The 19,386-nt window shown below is 39.9% G+C and overlaps 9 protein-coding genes across 9 annotated transcripts; 4 read left to right on the plus strand and 5 right to left on the minus strand.

Annotated features, from left to right (window-relative positions):
• Positions 1 to 1,357: 1,357 nt before the first annotated feature.
• Positions 1,358 to 3,250, plus strand: TPO2 (spermine transporter; the record flags this gene model as incomplete). The annotated part of the gene is made up of 1 exon (XM_447691.1): positions 1,358 to 3,250. The coding sequence occupies one exon, from the start codon at positions 1,358 to 1,360 to the stop codon at positions 3,248 to 3,250; it is 1,893 nt and encodes a 630-aa protein (XP_447691.1).
• A 506-nt stretch (positions 3,251 to 3,756) lies between these two features.
• On the minus strand, positions 3,757 to 4,530 carry PRE9 (proteasome core particle subunit alpha 3; the record flags this gene model as incomplete). The annotated part of the gene is made up of 1 exon (XM_447692.1): positions 3,757 to 4,530. One exon carries the CDS (start codon positions 4,528 to 4,530, stop codon positions 3,757 to 3,759), a length of 774 nt encoding a protein of 257 aa, XP_447692.1.
• A 406-nt stretch (positions 4,531 to 4,936) lies between these two features.
• On the minus strand, positions 4,937 to 8,428 carry CAF130 (CCR4-NOT core subunit CAF130; the record flags this gene model as incomplete). Its single annotated transcript, XM_447693.1, has 1 exon — positions 4,937 to 8,428. The coding sequence occupies one exon, from the start codon at positions 8,426 to 8,428 to the stop codon at positions 4,937 to 4,939; it is 3,492 nt and encodes a 1,163-aa protein (XP_447693.1).
• Positions 8,429 to 8,963: 535 nt separating this feature from the next.
• PEX4 (E2 ubiquitin-protein ligase peroxin 4) lies at positions 8,964 to 9,452 on the minus strand (the record flags this gene model as incomplete). Its single annotated transcript, XM_447694.1, has 1 exon — positions 8,964 to 9,452. The coding sequence occupies one exon, from the start codon at positions 9,450 to 9,452 to the stop codon at positions 8,964 to 8,966; it is 489 nt and encodes a 162-aa protein (XP_447694.1).
• A 346-nt stretch (positions 9,453 to 9,798) lies between these two features.
• PHB1 (prohibitin subunit PHB1) lies at positions 9,799 to 10,665 on the plus strand (the record flags this gene model as incomplete). Its single annotated transcript, XM_447695.1, has 1 exon — positions 9,799 to 10,665. The coding sequence occupies one exon, from the start codon at positions 9,799 to 9,801 to the stop codon at positions 10,663 to 10,665; it is 867 nt and encodes a 288-aa protein (XP_447695.1).
• Positions 10,666 to 11,329: 664 nt separating this feature from the next.
• FHN1 (Fhn1p) lies at positions 11,330 to 11,848 on the minus strand (the record flags this gene model as incomplete). Its single annotated transcript, XM_447696.1, has 1 exon — positions 11,330 to 11,848. The coding sequence occupies one exon, from the start codon at positions 11,846 to 11,848 to the stop codon at positions 11,330 to 11,332; it is 519 nt and encodes a 172-aa protein (XP_447696.1).
• An 827-nt stretch (positions 11,849 to 12,675) lies between these two features.
• GVI51_I10307 (uncharacterized protein) lies at positions 12,676 to 15,117 on the plus strand (the record flags this gene model as incomplete). Its single annotated transcript, XM_447697.1, has 1 exon — positions 12,676 to 15,117. The coding sequence occupies one exon, from the start codon at positions 12,676 to 12,678 to the stop codon at positions 15,115 to 15,117; it is 2,442 nt and encodes an 813-aa protein (XP_447697.1).
• Positions 15,118 to 16,075: 958 nt separating this feature from the next.
• SYF2 (Syf2p) lies at positions 16,076 to 16,678 on the minus strand (the record flags this gene model as incomplete). Its single annotated transcript, XM_447698.1, has 1 exon — positions 16,076 to 16,678. The coding sequence occupies one exon, from the start codon at positions 16,676 to 16,678 to the stop codon at positions 16,076 to 16,078; it is 603 nt and encodes a 200-aa protein (XP_447698.1).
• Positions 16,679 to 17,336: 658 nt separating this feature from the next.
• On the plus strand, positions 17,337 to 19,373 carry UTP8 (Utp8p; the record flags this gene model as incomplete). The annotated part of the gene is made up of 1 exon (XM_447699.1): positions 17,337 to 19,373. One exon carries the CDS (start codon positions 17,337 to 17,339, stop codon positions 19,371 to 19,373), a length of 2,037 nt encoding a protein of 678 aa, XP_447699.1.
• Between the last annotated feature and the right edge of the window lie 13 nt (positions 19,374 to 19,386).

Here is a 19,386-nt window from a genome sequence, read left to right on the forward strand (position 1 = left end):
TCGTCTTCCATATAGACCTTTTTTAAACTCCTGTACGCATGTTTGTCAGTGGAAGAGCATGGCCCTCTGAAATGCTTCGCTCTGAGTGGCTTCTCTCTGAGTGTTTCTCTCTGAGTGGCTTCTCTCTAACCCAGCTCCAGAAGAAATGGCCGCACTACCCTATCAAAAAGGCAATCGCACTGTCTTCTCCTGCACCCTTGTTGCACCTCTGTGCTGCTTGATCTAAGGGAATAGCTTTATTAAGACTTGAACAAAATTTGAGTGGATTCCGAGGGGTTTTTCTGCTTTTTCCCAATTTAGTAGTCGTTATTCGCTAACATCCCTTAAAAATATCTCGGTCCCTCCACAGACAATTCCGTAGCCTCCACGTAAGCACGCGATATCGGTTGTTTGGGGGGGGGGGGGAGCCAAGGGGTTTCACAGAGAGAGAGGCACTACACGTACGGGTATTCCTCTGCAGAGCATGCCATTCCCATTTCCCACACACAGTAACGATGCAAGAGATCCAATTTCACTATTTTCCCCCCAGTTCTTCAGATGTTTATGCATAGAACCCGGAACAACTCCCCCAGAACACCACGCACAACTGGGTTTAAAAAAAACCATCCCTGTGCTTCTCTCTTCTCTACAGGCATCTTTTGTCTCTTTGAAGAAGTGATTGGTAGAAACTCGGCGAGCCCGGAAGTAGAGCATTCACTCGCACTGTAAACACCGTATAGATCAACGATAAATTTCCAAACAATGAATAGATTATACAGAAGCTTCGATTTTCCATCAATTATATGATTTCGTGCGGTACTTTCTTAGTAGGAAGTGAAAAAAAACACTACACAAAATCAAATCAGAATTTGAACCTTCGGTGATATAATCCTGGTCAAAAAAAATTGACTTGAAAATTTAATTGAAAAAAAAATCTTGTAGGGCATCATACAATAAGGATAACAATAGTGGGATGAACAGCAATAGCAAGCAACTTTTGAGTTGTTTTTTAGTGCAACGCCAATAGTACCAGAGTTTAAACGTATATCTTATAGCTAAGTCGCACAAAAAGAAATACTAGTCTTGAAAATAGAAGAAAAAATAAAAAAAGCCACCGTTCTATTCCGCGATCTTTTATTTTAAAAAACACATATATATAAGTACTAGACTTGACTTGCTTTTGACTCACTGCAGATTTGTTACACAGAAAGCAAATCATACAAGAGTATCTGCTCCCACAAAAGTATCTGTTCACACAAAGGCATCTGTTTTTATACAAAACAGCACTACACTTTTTGCACTTTTCATTAATATAATAATATAACACAGATAAAAAGGAAAAAGACCCCCAACAGATAATCTTAACAAAAAATTACAAATGGTGGATCAAGAATCATTGGTTTCGTTTTCTTCAGAGACTTCGCAGTCCATCAACAGTGATATCGACATCGAGTCGCAGCAACAGCCAAGACAATATATTCCTAGCAATGAAAAAGATGGTAACAAAGAAAGACTACATCTAACACGTACCGAAACGGTAAAATCATTGCAAGAAATGGGTATGACTCAGGATGCTCCAATCCCTGATGTTAACGCCCCTCAAACTACCACCAAAAACGCTATCTTCCCAGAAGAGTACACAATGGAGACACCAACAGGTTTGGTTCCCGTGGCTACTTTGCAATCGCTGGGTAGAACATCTACAGCTATCTCTAAATCTAGGACAAGACAGATCGAGAGGTCTGTCTCTCGTCGTAGTCAGAATATCGCAGCTTCAAGCAACTCGTCAAACAAGGAAGAACTTGAAGATGAGGAAGAAGTCTCTAGCGATATGTCAAATCAACAACCTGAACTTGACCCAGAGATTGAGTTTGTTACATTTGTGACCGGTGATCCAACAAACCCTCATAACTGGCCACTGTGGATCCGTTGGGCTTACACAGTCATCTTATCCTGCCTGGTCATCTGTGTTGCTTACGGTTCTGCTTGTATCACAGGTGGTCTATTTACTGTTCAAGAGCAATACCACGTTGGTTTAGAAGCTGCTATTCTATCTTGTTCCTTAATGGTTATCGGTTTCTCCTTGGGTCCATTGATCTGGTCGCCAGTCAGTGATCTTTACGGTAGACGTTTGGCTTACTTCATCTCTATGGGTCTATACACTATCTTTAACATTCCATGCGCTTTATCGCCTAATTTGGGTGGTCTATTGGTTTGTAGATTTTTATGTGGTGTGTTCTCTTCCTCAGGTTTGTGTCTAGTTGGTGGTTCCATTGCCGATATGTTCCCAAGTGAAACGAGAGGTAGAGCTATTGCTTTCTTCGCTTTCGCTCCATACACAGGCCCTATCATCGGTCCACTTGTTAACGGATTTGTTTCAGTTTGTACCAGAAGAATGGATTTGATTTTTTGGATCAACATGGCCTTCGCTGGTGTTATGTGGATCATTGTCGCATTCATTCCTGAAACATACGCTCCTGTTATCTTGAAATGGCGTGCAGCTAAATTAAGAAAGGAAACTGGTAATCCAAAGATTATGACAGAACAAGAAGCACAAGGTGTTTCCGTCAATGAAATGATGAAAGCTTGTTTGATCAGACCACTATATTTTGCAGTCACTGAGCCTGTTCTAGACTTAACTTGTTTCTACGTCTGTCTAATTTACTCTCTACTGTATGCTTTCTTCTTTGCATTCCCAGTGGTCTTCGGTGAACTTTATGGTTACAAAGATAATTTAATCGGTTTAATGTTTATCCCAATTCTAATCGGTGCTACCATGGCATTAGCAACTACATTCTATTGTGAAAACGAGTACCTGAAATTGGTGAAAAAGAGAAAGCCTACGCCAGAAGATCGTTTGTTCGGTGCCATGATTGGTGCACCTTTCGCTGCTGCTGCATTGTGGATCCTTGGTGCTACTTCTTATAAGCATATTATATGGGTTGGTCCTGCTTCTTCTGGTCTAGCTTTTGGTTATGGTATGGTGTTGATTTACTATTCCTTGAACAACTACATTATTGATTGTTATGTTCAATATGCCTCAAGTGCTTTGGCTACTAAGGTTTTCTTAAGATCCGCCGGTGGTGCTGCTTTCCCATTATTTACTAATCAGATGTACCATAAATTGGGTCTTCAATGGGCAAGTTGGTTGTTGGCTTTTATTTCAACTGCTATGATTTTGCTACCATTCGGTTTCTATTATTACGGTAAGACGTTGAGACACAAACTTTCAAAGAAAGACTACTCTATCGATACCATTGAAGGATACTAATCAACAAATAAAAAAAGGGTTTTTTAACAAAGCAGCATTTGAAAATTTGATTGGTAGTGAGTTCAGTGCGATACATTTCAGGTTTAAAATGCATTTTTCGTATTTTATTTAATACTTCAATTTGGGCTAATATTTGCATTTCAATACAAGGTACCATTATCTCCAGTCTAATGGACTTGTGAGTATAGTATCTTCTTTAATATCCATTCTTTTTGATTTTCCTGTTTATTCTTATAGATTAATTTATACTACTGTGTTATTTTAACTTTACTCAATTAATATTTATGACTTAATTATGATAGATGAAAATGTTATTATTCAGGTATTCTTGCGCGGGGTCTTACAAATACTATGGCCAGTTTAAGCGATTGAATTTTTAAATTTTCTTAGCCACCGGCTCATCCATCAGTCTATAAAATTTCCAATGATATTTATAGTTAGTATTTCATTCAGATCTATAAAGCTATAGATTATTGCTTTAAAAAATTGTTCAGATATTATTTATACTATGACATTTCTACATCTTCGTCTTCATCACTCTTTTTGGAAATACCAGTTTTTATTAGTAATTGTTTTATTTCAGCTGGTTTAAATATCTTCTGCTCAAATTCCTCTGTTTCACCCTTCTTCTTTAAAGTTGCAAACTCTAATCTGTCATATGTAAGTGAGCTGCTGTCTGTTGTTTTTGATAGGGTCTTCAATGCTAGTTCTACAGCGTCATCCAAAGTCATTTCATCCTTGTAGTCCATCTGTAGCAATGTTTGTGCAGCTGATGTGTTGGCACCTACACTGATAGCCTTCCAGCCAGTGTAGTTACCAGATGGATTTGATGTGTACAATTGGTAACCATATCTATCATCATAGCCAGCGTAAATGAAAGAGACACCATATGGACGCAAACCACCGTATTGAGTGTAACCTTGTTTAATATCACTTAACTTTCTCACAAGCATCTCTACTGGGATTTCCTCATTGTACGTCTTTAAGTAGTTTTGTGCATGTATTCTGGCAGTATTTATCAGTATTTCAGCATCTGCCGTCAAACCAGCTACAGCAACAGTGGTTCTGTCATTAAGCTTATATAGTTTTTCCGTGGAAGTATCCTGTTCCAGCAAAGTACTCGTAACTTTCCGCTCAGCAGCTAAAACTATACCTTCCGAAGTCATAATACCAATTGCTGTACCTGCATGCGAAATAGACTCCAAAGCATACTCAACTTGGTACAATCTACCTTCTGGAGAAAAAATCGTAGTTCTCGAATCGTATCTTCTTGAACCCATTGTGTTACTATTACCAGTCCTCTTGGTTTATCAATTGCCCTGTTTCCACTAAACCTTATGACCACAGAAAAAATAGTCAATGCCCAATACTATAGCCTCTGAACAAGTTCCACTTGATTTCAAACTTGTCCAACTAAGATGTTGCTAATCGTGAACTACCGTTTCCTGTCTTCATTTCAACTATAACGTCCTATTTTCGTTGTTTCTGCAGAAACCCCTGCCTTCCGATGGGCCTTTGCCATTTCCGCAAAATGTTGCCACCAATTAGCAAGTCGTTTTCGGTGATCTTAGTATGTGCCAGTATACCAAGTTACATGAGTAAAGGAAAATGCAATGTTTGTTGTGTGGAAGTTTATATAGTATGTAAAATGCTAAAATTAAATAGTTGAAATGGGTCAATTGTTGTTTATATTAGATGCTCTGCCCTTTCAAAGAGGAGATGGAAAGGTATTGGTCTTTCCTGTTCGGGTAATGGAAGTATCTTGGTACCCTTGTATATGACTTTGCGACCGATTTGTGGTGGTTGAACGCTAGTCTCTTCGACAGTCTCCAAAAATGTACTCAGGGCGTCAGTCGCGTTTGAATTTTTTGTTGAGCTAGTTAGGGAAGTATTTATAGTATCATCAAGCGGTATCGAGTCGGTTGCTGCTGGTTCATTTATGTTGCCAGAAGTTTGCAGTTCACTCTCGTTTATAGGTTCCAAGCTATCTTGTATATCAAATTCATGTGCCTCTTGTTTTAGAAAAAAAAACAGCTCTTTTGCTTCAGGTATCAGAGATATCCAATTTACTAATAGAGTTTGGAGCTCAACTGTGTATTCACTTTTGGAGACATCCATTTGGCCAGCTCTCACAAGCGTCTTAACCATGTTGCATATCAATGTAACAATGCCAACAGCATATGAAGATATATATTCATTGTCCTCATCAGCATTGTCATCGTAATTATCAATTTCAGTGCCGTTGGATTCAAATGATTTTGCCGATAACGACACTGTTGCATTTAGGAAGAATTCTTGCAATAACATTTGCTTTTCAATAGAGGATAAAGCTACCGTACCTAGTCTTGAAAATCCGCATTTCCCTGTACTAGATTTCTTATTGTTGTCGCCATTAGCATCTCCATCTGAGAATCCCACTCTATAGCCCATTACCAATTCAAAAATGTAATGTATCAGGGGAAATGTGATGTTTATGTGCGTTAAAAACCATATCAAGACTCTTCTGTATCCCACTATCATTAGAAGCTCATCCATCAAACCACATGCCAATTCAGTATCCTGATATAGCATTTTAGCAAAATTGTTTGATGAACTAATTTGATCATAAATTTCATCTACTGTTAATTTTGATTTATTGACATCCCCATTGGCTAATGGTAGTTGTGACATTCCATGATAGATAACCATGCGATCCTGTTCTTCCCTAATGCAAGAGGCTACTAACTGAATAAGACGATTAGACTCTGATATATCCAACACGGAATTAACAGCTTTAGAAAAATACGAAGCAAACTCAGAAGATGAACATTCCTGAACGAAAACAAACTCACCGTTGTAGTATAAGTTTTCCCCTCGCGGTATATCTCTCCAGTCTTTACCACCATAGTTAAAGTCAAAAAAGCTACGCATCCTGACCGTAAACGGCTCTGGCTGTGATATAATTTTAATTTTATCATTTTCATCTTTAGTTGATATTGCATTATTTTCTAATTCCATATCTGTTATTAGGGATTGGTGGTCTATTGTGCTTTCATCCATTATTTTATCATCTTCGAAGACACAATTACACCTTCTAAAGATTGGAGCTGGCCTTACTCCATCACTTTCATTATCGGCTTTCTCGTCCATATCCTCAGAATCAGATACCAAATTGTAATCCTCGTATTCATAGTCAAACATATACTCGACATCTTCATCAAAACGATCACCAGGCTGTAAATCTGTCAGTAAATTTGTTATGTCATCGAGCTCTACTCCGTTCTCTACGAATATTTTGGTGGATACACGCATATCCGCATAAAGGGAGCCACTACATAATTTTCTTCCATGAGGTGACATGAAGGTGTTAATTGGCTCATGTTTGAAATCATGTTCATTATTTTCTATTTGTCTGTTTAATATTGTTGTTAATGCAGCCCGAAAAGCTGATGCACCCCTAACAGTTGCCCTTATCATTAAAGGCGTTTCTTCGGAGTCATTTTGTTCTTCAATTCTATCCACTTGCAGCCCCAAAAAGATAATTTTTGTAATATATTTCCAAACAGAAAATAATTCGAACAGAAAGGGGTTATTTTGTATTGGCTGGTCTTCGTATAATTTATAAATTGCGTAAACCGACAAAATATCAATCATATAAAGCAATTCTAGATCTTGGGTATTCAAATTTTTTGGTATCCAATATTCAAGAGTCTGCCTCCAATCATTACCTTCTTCGAAATTTCCGATATTATTAAGTGTATCATAGCTGCTGCAATGTAACTTTTTTAAACTTTTCCATACGATCTTAATTAAGTTGAAGCCACATAAATATTTCCAATCATAATTCCGTGCTTTACCAGATTTAATCAATGCAGGATGAACTAGGCCTGTATACAAACCATGAAGGAGATCAATTGATATGATATGAGTGTCGTTTGGGGTAGGTTGTGTCAAAGGATCTACCAATCCCGCTAAAGTTTTGAATTGCATCTCCAAGTATGGTGCTAAAGTATTTCTTTGGCTAAGTCCCAGAAATTCAAAGAGAATGCTGTGCCGTAACATACTGTCCTTCATTATATTTGGAACTTCTTGAAGCCCATTTTCATTGATATCAAATGAAAGTATAACTTCTTCCTCATTATCAGCCTTATGGTTGTTTGGGGTTAAGCTCCTCAAAGTACCTTGCTCCCATTTATAATCTCCTCTCTCTATGGCAGAACTGATATCCTTGACTTTGTTTATTCTGCCAGACTGGAGTAATATTGCTTCGATATCATCAGTAGTAACATAGCGTTCAAATTCGAGCAAAACATCTAGCAACGACTCATCAAACTGGCATAATGCATTTTCATCGTCTGTAATTTCGTACCTTAAATACGATTGATTATACTCAGTTACTCTATCGTACAGATGTAATGTCATAGTGAAAAAGTTCATGTGTTTACCGATGGTGGATTGGATAGCTATTGCTATTTTTGATTTTATGTTACTCTGTGCAGCATAAAGATACTCTTCTAATATATTGAACTCTTCTGACAGCAAGAACCTATGCTTAATGTTGTTATTGGGACAAGTTAGTAAGAAGGTTAACGGCCGCTTGTAACTTGTCTTGCAATAGTTCCCTAAATCAATATCCACATTTCTGTTCTTAAGTATAAACTGCAATAAATTGTGTAAGTATTCATCTTCCCATTTCCACAACATTTTCAGATGTTCATAGGCGGGGGAATGAAAAAGAGTGTCATCACTATCATTGTGTTCAATTGCAGAGTCCAGTCCTGTATTTTTAAAAAAATGCAGTATCTTATTGCCAGGTTTTGTTGTGAAGAGAGCTATGGTGAGGAGCTCATAGAAAAAATTATCTTCAAAGCGGGGCCTTGAATAGCTCGTTGTGCTCAAGTCTTCATCACGATATATTTTTTCCAAGTATTCAAAAGGAATGACATCAAACTTGTGAGCTCGATAACTTTGTTTTTCAAGTATGTAAGATGGATCCATTTCTGAAAAGTAGGTATAAAATAATCTTCGAAGCACATCGGGAACCTTCGGCAGCCTTTCGCCCTGGCTTCTATTCACCAATTCTCTCAAAAGCAGGCCTAAATCATTAGTGGGTGGGTTCTTTTCCGCTTCAACTATTTCAGCATCGTTATCCTCCGTTTTAGGTACTTGAGAGTTCTTAGATTTCTTCTTTTTCCCCATTACCCTTTAATGTGCTTTCTTAAAGATGAAATATATATCGGAAAATTTAATGAAAATAGCAAACTCCGGCTTTTTTGTGAGTATTCCACAATTACTGGTTCCGTATTACCACTTGTTTGTTAAAGTCCAGCTGATCGGAAGACGCTAGTGTTAATACTCAGTAATCTGAATTGCCCTAACGATAATAGGTTTTGCCACTATCAAACGGAATACAGGTGTATTAGATGTAAATGTTCACTGTACTATCAGATCACAACAGAAATCAGTGTAAATATATGTACCAACTGTTAAGACAGATAGAACAGTCCTTCACTATACCATTTAACCATTCAAACCATGCGATGGCCCTCTCTAGGAATAAATACAGTTTCTCGACTAGACTTGCTGCGGACGAATAAAAGCCGGAAGTGAAGAAAACACCGACTTTTTACCCGGACGTACCTGTAACGACACTGTGAGACAGCTATATCGCATAATAATACTCGAATAATGAGTGTAGTTGCAGGCTAAGTGTTTGGCAGACCATCCTTGTGAATCATGGTGAGTCGATTTCAGTGAGGAAGTACCTGATAATGCCATTGTATGCGCTCATGTCGTTGTTTTTGAGGATGTTTGCCATGTCGACGTCCAGTGGTGAGTCTGGCACCGGTTCTTGGAGTAGTATATGTATTGCTTGGACTACATGCAGGATATCCCAGATCGGCGACCACCCTTCTGGTTTCAGTATATCCAAACAGATCTCGCCCGTTCTCCTATCCACATTGCAATGCGGAGGGACTCGGATACCTGCCTTCGCATCAGATACAAATTTGATAGTAGGTGGTACCATAGGGTAACTGGCGGGTACTTCTATTGCCAATTTGAACTCATACGGGTAATAAGGTGTCTCTGCTGGGCCTTTGATCACAGCGAACCACCGAGACAGATCAGAGTCATCTACTGGTGCAAGGTCCACTAGAAATTCAGAGTCCCCGTGCTCCAGTGCCTTCCTTATCTTCAGCAGTTCTTTACTAATTCTTGCCATCAAGTGTTCTTTAAAATGATTGTGTAGTCTTGGAGCAACAGTCTCTCTAACCAATGGAGTTCAACACACTTTTAATGACTATATACTAGTCATACTGCTCAAGCTATTGCATCTTTAGAAGCTCATCTCTCATTTGACGGGTTTCTGCCTGTGGAGCTTCCCTTTTTTAACAGGCAGCGAAGAATTGCAATAACGGAGGCAAAACGTAGCCATAGAGAAGTATTGTCTGTATATATCCACTTGTGGAGGGAAAGGTTGCTTATACAATTTAGTCTACATTGAGCAAAGACACTGAGAATAGTGGGACAAGCTCTGTATCTAATATCTGTACTGGAGAGAAAAAGATATGTCGCAACAAGCTAATAATTTTGTGAGATTGATCACTAAGGTGGCCATCCCTGTGGGTATTGCAGTGTCTGGGTTGCAGTACTCTATGTATGATGTGCAAGGTGGTTCTCGTGGTGTTATCTTTGACAGGCTACAAGGTGTAAAGTCTGACGTCGTTGGCGAAGGCACTCACTTCCTGGTTCCGTGGCTGCAGAAGGCGATCATATATGATGTGAGGACGAAGCCCAAGAGCATTGCCACCAACACTGGTACCAAGGACTTGCAGATGGTGTCCCTGACCCTGAGGGTGTTGCACAGGCCGGATGTGATGCAATTGCCGCTTATATACCAGAACCTAGGTCTGGACTACGACGAGAGGGTTCTGCCCTCCATCGGTAACGAGGTTCTGAAGTCGATCGTGGCCCAGTTTGATGCAGCTGAGCTGATCACCCAGAGAGAGATTGTGTCGCAGAAGATCAGGCAGGAGCTGTCCAACAGAGCCAACGAGTTCGGCATCCGTCTGGAGGACGTCTCCATAACGCACATGACGTTTGGTCCCGAGTTCACGAAGGCCGTTGAGCAGAAGCAGATTGCGCAGCAGGACGCTGAGCGTGCCAGGTTCCTGGTGGAGAAGGCCGAGCAAGAGAGGCAGGCGAGTGTTATCCGTGCTGAGGGTGAAGCTGAGAGTGCCGAGTACATCTCCAAGGCCTTGAGCAAAGTTGGTGACGGTCTGTTGCTGATCAGACGGTTGGAAGCGTCCAAGGAGATTGCGCAGACGTTGGCCAACTCTAACAACATTACCTACTTGCCTAGCAACCATGCAGGCGGTGACAAGGACGACAAGGGGAGTCCCAACACGTTGCTGTTGAACCTCGGCAGGTCGTGAAGGGGATGTTACTTTTTTTATCTACACTATGTAAATACCACAACTAAAATATAAAATATGTATTACTTGAGAGTTAAAATCAATATTCAGACCTAAAAACTAATTGAGCTAGATTCCAAAGCAAAACCTTGTACTGCCCCCAGGAAAAACAATAAAAGCAAAAACAAAAAATAATAGAAATTTAAATTTGATTAAAAATTAATACCTTTAGATAAGAGAATATAACATATAGATTGTTTAAAAAGGGATAAAAAAAAATTGAACTTTAAAAAGATATGCCTATGTCCCTCTGTTCCCCCCGCGAGTTCAGATTAGCTTAGCGATGGGATGAGGTCATAGCACTACCTTGAGAGAAAAATTTTGCTGGAGCTGAGGAATGTACCAGAGAGGCAAGGAAATTAGAAGTTTGATAAATTGAAATAAAAAGACCACATCCTTGAATGTGATAAGGGTATTTGTGAATAGTTCAATACAACTTTGGGCTCCTTGAGGGGACACTCCCCTTTTCAACAGCAAAAAAAAAAAACAGGCGATAGAAGTAGAAAAACAAAAACAAAAGAAACAATGAGGGGGAGTAGTGGATTTGATTATATGTGTATATGCACCAGTGTATCCCGCCTCTTGTTCATGTGTTTTTCAGTACAGTCCGGGGCATCGAGGTGTTTTAGACCTGGGAGATGGATGGGACGCCGACCTCGGTGTGGTGCTTTCTTCTTAGCTTAGCACCGAAGGCACCGTTGGAGACGACAGATACGATGGACATGATCATCTTAGCCAAGAAGATGGCCATGGAGAAGTAGAAGAAGGCGACTAGGGCCTGGGCCTGTCTGCATCTGGTGCCGGAGCCCTGGACGATCTTGGTCTCTCTTTCCAGGTACCTCTTGTTGTTACAGGAGTGGGCTCTGATACCGACTGCAAGGACTGTACCAGCGGTGAAGGTGAACACGAAGTTCAAGAAGTCCAGGACGAACAGGACCAGAGGCCAAGCCAATGGCTCGAAGAAGTTAGCGAAGATACCGTAGAGGGAGTCGGTAGCGATACCGTACGCAGCGGCAAACAGACAGAAGTTGACACGGGAGGAGTGTCTCTTCCTGGTGTTGATCAGCGACGAGGCCAGACCAATACAGATAATCAGGAAAACAGCATTAACTATACGCAAAAGGTTGTCAGCAACAGAAAGCATTGTAACTTTTTTTATTTTTAATTTGTGGTTTGGTTGTTATCCTGCTTTTCCACATATCCTTTTTGCAATAGCAATCCTCATCCCCGTTATATATAAAAAATTTTTTTTCTTCTCCAGGGGGTAGTTGTTATTGTTTTCCCTATTTCTATTGCACAATAGGATCCACACGGACAGTTGCAAAGAAAATTACGTTATATAGTGGTGTACGGGTTACCCACTCCGAGTGCCGAGGCATCTCCTATTGCAGAGTGCAGTGTAGCGTTGTAGTGTTGTAGCACAGTCTGTATTGCAGTGTAGCACAGTATATTACACAGCGATGTCCATCCGTATTTGAATTTGAATTGTATTTGAATTGTATTGTGTGTGTACTGCTACTGCTACTGCTGCTGCTACTGCTGTACCCCCCGACCCCCTATCCCGCAGCACCCCTTACTTCCCCTTTCGGGCATACACTCGCGTTTGTCCCCCTCTTCTCTGTTCTCTCTTCTCTCTTGTCTCTTCTGTCTTTGTCTCTTCTCTCTTGTCTTCTACGTCTCCCCGGACCGAGTATCCCGGGCAGGGTAAGCGGTGCGGGTGAGGCTACAGCCATCCGCAGTGCCAGTTGGTGCCAGTGCTACACAGAGTACACAGAGTGCCTTGTACCACACTTGTACCACCGTTATACTACCCTTGTACCACCCTTGTACCACCCTTGTACCACCAGTAGGTGCTACTCTGCCTGCTGATCGTCGCCCAGTATCCCCCCCCCTTCGACTCCCAGATTCATATAAAAGTATTACACTCTTCAAATCACTTGCCAATGCCCAAAAGTTGAAAGAACCAAAACAATGTCTTTCAAAAGTGACGACCCTATCGGCAGGTTGCTGCAGGAAGGCTCCCAGGAGAAGAAGAAGTCCATCCTCACCAGATCAGTAGAAGATACAGGCTTCGTGTCCCCCTTCAGAAGAGGCCTCACTTCTGCCTCTGCCGCTGCCTCTGTATCAGCTTCCGCTTCCGCTTCCAGACACAGAAGGTTCTCAAACGACTCCAGCGACTCGGACTCAGACTCCAGAGATGCTCACAATGCCGCCAGCGGTGGCAGGAGCGACTCCTCCCGCAGCGACTCCTCCAGCGACTCAGACAACGAGCAGAAGATCGCTGTGAACCCCTTCACAAACAAGCCAGCCTACAACAAGAACGCAAAGCAGATGAAGTTCCCCACCGTCAGCGCTACCTCTGCGCTCGCCAACCAGGACCCCAAGGAGCTCGGCTTCAAGACCCTCGACAAGTCCACCAAGCGCGCCAAGGACATAAAGTTCCCCGTCTACCTGACCGAGAACGAGTTCAGACAGCAGACCATCCTGAAGGAGCTGGAGCTCAAGGAGGGAAAGCTGCAGTACTTGAAGGACAGCCAGAAGATCATAGACCTCACCATAAGACAGCCTGACTCCGACGAAGAACAGCAGGACGAGCAGGACGAACAGGACGACACAGAGGTCGAGGACAACGTCGATGCCGAAAACCAGCAAGCCCACACTAAGGACAACGACACCATCACCGACAAGGAGGACATGGCCTCCCAGGACGCCCCAGAAAAGGAAATGTCCCCAAGAGAGGACTCCTTGCCTCACCCAGACGCCGCAGAAACAAAGATCATGCAACACAAGGACATCGACGCACCAAAATTGCAAGAGAGAAAGCCAACCCCAGATGTCGATGTCGCCGCCGAACAAGCGGAAGAAGTCGCTGAAACTGACGGCGACGTCGATGCAAAAGAAGTCGATGCGGAAGCCGGTGCGGAAGCCGATGCCGAAGCCAAGGCTGCTGACGCTGTTATGGACTCAGAAGCTGAACCAGAATCTCAGGAAAAAATGGCTCCATCAGTTAAGGACACCTCTTCTGCTCTTGCTAGCGAGGACTTGGAAAGTTACATGACTGTTGAAACCCCTCAACCATACGATAAGGTCCCAAGAATTCCTTACACTGAACAACCAGAATCCGGTAAAAAGTTCAGCTCTTTCTTCAAGAGAAATGACAATGCAGGCCACCCAGTTATCACTGACGTCCCTGTGATTCCAGATCAGAGCCAACTCGATTTCCCAATTGCTACTCCTGAAAACCCTGAATTGATCGCAAAGACCGAGGAATACGGTTATATGTCTAAGCCTATCTACGATAAGGTGGTCTATGATGAGACCAACCATAGACGTTGGTTAAAGGGTTTCAAGAAATCCGAAAAGGCCAAGTACGATGACAAGATGGAAGAGTACAACAATGAGTTGGAAGAACTTCAGAAGGAAATAGACATGATCAATGAGTCTATGGAGAACCTAAAGAAGGAAACTGCTGACAAGATTGAAGTTAGTGAAAATAACTTGGTAAAGAAGATATTCGAGAGGAATACTTTGCACAATGAGCAGAAAAATAAAATCTTCAAAGAAACCGAGAACATCAAGAACCAGAAGATTCAACAAAAGAAAGAAATTCTTGACAAGCACGCTGTTGTTCAAGATGAGATCACTCAATTGAATGACAGAAAGAAGGAAGTCAGAGAAGAGTTTGACAAGTGGACTACAAACATGACTACCCTCGGCCAACAATTGGATGCCAAGATCATGAAGGTGACTCAAATAACCATGAAGCAAGATGAAACACAAAAGGAAATCGAAAAGCTAGAGACCCAAAAGAAAGAATACCAGGCTCAAATAGATGCAGCCAAGAAAGAACATGAAGAGGGCCAAAAGGTTGTGGAGAGTTATGAAAACAAGGAATACTTGCCAAAAATCCACACAATCGATAACCAAATTTCAGAATTGTTGAATGAACTCGCAATTATCAAGCAAGAAAATGCCAATGAGCAAACAGAGTTAAGCAAGATAACTAAGGAGTTAGAAGAAGAGCGTCGCGCTCATGAAGAGAAATTGAAACTAGAGGCAGAAGAGCGTGAACGCCAAGAGAAGAACTTGCTAGAAAAGCAAAGATTAGAATTGGAAGAAAAGGCCGAACAGCAAAAGAGAGAGCATGAAGAACAAGTGCGTAAAATGAAAGAACAGTATGAAAATGAGTTGAACAATGTCAAGAAACAGAAAGAATCTTTGGAAACGGAAAAATTAGTGGAGGAACACAACCGTAATGAGAATATCAAAAAGGAAGTTCTTGATAAGCAACGTAAACAAGCAGAGGCTCAACATGCTGCTCAAACTAAGTCTATTGCTACCAATGCAGCAAACGATATGCAAGATAACTCCTTGTATGAATTCAAGACAGAAGAAGAAATCATGTATGTTTAGACTCAGAATTCGATCAGTAGTCCAATTTTATTTCTTATATTCTATGCCATTATTTTATCCCTTTGACTTTTCCTTTTTTTTCAACTTTTTTGTTAACTAAATTTTAAATTACTATTTTGTGTTTTTCTACTATCCACATCGCCAGTACTAGAACAAAATACTAGTGAGCTGGCCAACTCACTATTCTATATTTTTATTCTTATTATTTGTTTACCACAAATGGTTAATACTAAAGTAATTTATAATTAAATATGTAATCTAATATTTTAATCTCTTACTCAATTTATTCTACTCTCGATAACAAAACTTTTCACGGATGTTATGGCTATGGAGTAAGTGCGGAGGTAAGCAAGTTCACCATCAAAACATTAAAATTTAAGGGGAGTACTAAAATTAATTCAACAAAAAGATCAGTAATTAAAGATAGTAAATATGCGTAAGTTATGTAAAAAAATATCTATTTTTATGCTCGTTTAATTCTAGCGAATCTATTAATTATAAGGGAGCAAACCTGTATATTTTACTTGAAGTTGTCTTTTGGGAAGATTACAGCAAAACTAGTGGAAAGATGAATGTACTCCTTAGGTATAAATTTACCTCAGGATAATAATTTCGATGTACTAGGGATACCATAATACCACATAAGGGGTATGGTGAGATAATGATCATTCATTATTGTATGTAGTAGCAAAGAATAATCAATATAAATGTCTAAGAAACCATTAATCGAAGTCTCCAATTTTAGCTTGCTGTTAAGATATACTGGTAACTGAAAGCAAAATATTGTGGCTCTTATTTCTGGAATCAGAATCTGCTGTGCCCAGTCCACAATATCACACGTAATATTGGATAAATGTAGCATTCTGTTTCCTCATTCAATTCAAATTTACTAAATAGTATTGCTCTTTCACTGAGAAATTCCGGATTATATTTCTCATTTAATAGTACAGGCATGGCTTTATTTTTCAGCTTCATGGTCATCATCTAATGATTTATTAAATTGCAAATTTTTAGCGTTGATGGAACCAGATAAGCTGGTGTGTTCTTTATCATTGGCAATTTTCCTATTCGAATCATACCTTTGTTTTGCTGTTTCTTTCAGGTTTTGGGACAGTCGTTGAACTAGTTCCTTGTTATCCTTGATATTTACTTTCCCACTGTCCTTGTTAATTCGAAACTGTGTTTCCTTTGCTTTCATCTTGAACTCAGGTCTTGGTAAATTTTGCAATTCTTTGTCATAAGTGTTCTTTGCCAAATGTTGCAATCGCATTCCACTCTTCGATTCAAGTTTGCTTTTCTTCTTCCTCTGTTGCCTCTTCTCCCAGTCAATGAAGTCCTGGACTGTATACTGGAATAAATTCGTGCGCATATCACTTTGCTCATCAGAGGATCGCTTCTCGTCGCTGTCATCTTCATCATCATGCATGCTATATACTCTCGGTTTTAGGCCTTTCTCTTTCTCTTCCGCTTCTTGCTTTAATAGATTCCTATTGCGTATTTTGATGTCTTGTACAGATTTCTTCAGGAGTTTTAACTTCTCGTTATAGTCCTCCAAGTTCATCATATATATCTCTCCATGTAAAATATAGTAAGTTTTTGCCTATGCTTTTTAGATTATTCTATCTTTTAAGGAAAATGGTAATCGCAGATAAGCCAAATACCCTTCTCACTAACCGTTAACCTCTCCTGTTTCACTAGCTATTGACTTTTCAAACGAGTAAACTATCATCCAACAATCGCAAAACCGGCTACTCTCCAGTCGCCTTCACACATCAAACCTACTTTTACTCCAGATTCTCGACTTTGATGCAAGCATTGATGATGTTCACTTAGTTTCGCATTAAATCACCGACTTCGAGAATGTAAACTGTCCGACCAAATGTCGTACTACGAACTGCATTTTGGAAAATTTTTTTGAAATTTCAGTTTTTCCATTCAAAGTTTCAGTTTTTCCAGCTTTTCGTCAGTTGAAATTTTTTTTTGCGATGAGCTATAGCTCATCTCACATACTAACTTGGAGGAATAGTTATCTGTTCTTGTTTTTGGTTGAAGGTTTTCAGCTATTGTATTCTTTCCTGTATTGTTTTCCCAGTTGTTTTTGCACATTGTTTATGTTACTTAGTGCTATATTGTCTTTACGCATATATCCAAAGCACTAATTATCTCTAACTTATCCCTCCAATCGCTTGCCCACTGGTAAAATAGCAGTTACCGATCGAATGCCTTCACTCTCCCAGCCTTTCAGATTGGCGGTTTTGCCAAAGATTGCCTCGTTGCATAACTTCTCACAGAAGAAAACGTACATTAAAGTTGCGGACTCGTTCACACCGGACTCGAACAGCGTGCTATTGGGTATATCCGGGTCATCCATCTCGAAATACGTGATCACACCAACCCCAAGATTGATATTCAATGTCCCGATCCCATCCACTCACTTGGTATCTGCTTGCAATATGGGTACTTACTCTGAGACTTCTACAGTCTCTTCTGACCCTCAGGCTACTGCAGACGAGACCACCGATACTGCGCCCACCTCCACTAACACTGTTGAAGAGACCAAGCATTACGAAATATGGTGCTATGCGCTATCGGCAAATAATAAGACACATACTTTAAACTGTCTAATCCGTGAAGTAGACAATAACAACACATCCATCACAGAAAATAACCCACAGTTCAACGCCAAATTCAAGGAGCAGATCATCAACATAGAAGTTGATACTAAGCATAAAGTCATCGTAATCCTGTTTGAAACTGGTTTGGTCCAGTTCTATGATTTACAGTTAAAATTGCTAAACTCAATAAATACTCCATACAGGGATATCAAAATTGTGAAGACTTTTGAAGAAAACGGTTTAGAGTACATGCTATTAATTTCCGATCTGAAGGACCAAAAGGTAGCTTTACAACTATACGAAGTCTCCACGGAGGAAAAGAAAGTTAAGGAACTCACATCTTCCATTATAGAAAACTTCAACCTGCAAGACTCTTTATTATGCTACCAATTTGGTCGAATCTACAGACTCTTCAAAGACGAAATAGAAGTATATTCCATTCCATCTTTGCAACTAAATTCCAAGGTCAAAATTCCATTTCTTTCTGAAATAGAGGATAAAAACTGTTTGATATCTTTGAAACCTATTGCAACTAACAGAGTGCTATTGACAGTTAAGAATAAGATATACCTGTTGGATCTCCTGCACAAGTCAATATTATCAGAGAGAGAAGTTAGCCATATGAAAACATTCCAGATCTTAAAGACTGCTATGAATAGGGATGGATCGGAGAGTAAACTAACGCTTGCTCTTGGAATTTCCACTAAAAATGGTCAAAACCCTACATCCGCATTGGAAATCATTAACATTGATGTTGGCTCTAACAGCTTGAAAGACTCTCTAGGTAAAAGTTTTCTGAGAAGAAATAACCAAATTCAAGGTCAATTAAAGAACTTATTCCCAGAACCAAAGTATGAGCTACCAAGTATCAATTTCCCTGAAATACTGGGTAAATTAAAAAATGCTAATTCAGCAGAAAAGTTTGATGAAACATTTTTCAACCTTTTGAATATAAAAGAAGAGATGTTCACCGAGAATAGTAGATTCTTAAACGATCAAAGATTTTTGGCTTCTGTCCTTGACCTCATATTCACAAAGATAGATTATAATAAAAGTTGTCCAAGATCATTAATGTTCCTTCTCACTCATCCTTTGTTCCCGAAAGAAAAGGCTATTGGTCTATTAACTAAAGTGAAATCCAACTCCAGACTATTCAAACAAGCTATTGTTACCTGTCCGAATTTACCACTACAAGAACTACTCCAAGAGCTTTTTACAATTAAAAATTCTGAGTTAGTAGTCGATATATCTATGAGGATATTACAAGATTACACCAAAGATGCCATAAAAGAGGAAATAAAAAAGCTAGATCAGGTTTCTGTTGAGAACTTCATGAATTTCATTATCAAAATGAACAACCGTGAAGCTGCAGTAAGCGATTTTACGATGTTTACACCTCAAATATTTAAGCTACTCTCATTAATCCTGGATTCTATTGGTCTTTTCGGACTAGAGGAAAGCATCTTGATTCAACTGTCAAGTATTATCGAAAAAGAAGTTAAGATTGCTGAAAGAAATGTTGAACTGTGGAATATAATGGACGCTAAGATGCTAAGTGTAAAGAAGAGCAGCTCAACTGCGGCATCCAAACTTGCTGAAAATTCCCAAACTCCATATATAGTCGAATACATAGATATATAGGTGGTAAATATTA

This window comes from Nakaseomyces glabratus, chromosome I (assembly GCF_010111755.1).
Source record: "Nakaseomyces glabratus chromosome I, complete sequence".
Classification (NCBI taxonomy): Eukaryota; Fungi; Ascomycota; class Saccharomycetes; order Saccharomycetales; family Saccharomycetaceae; genus Nakaseomyces; species Nakaseomyces glabratus.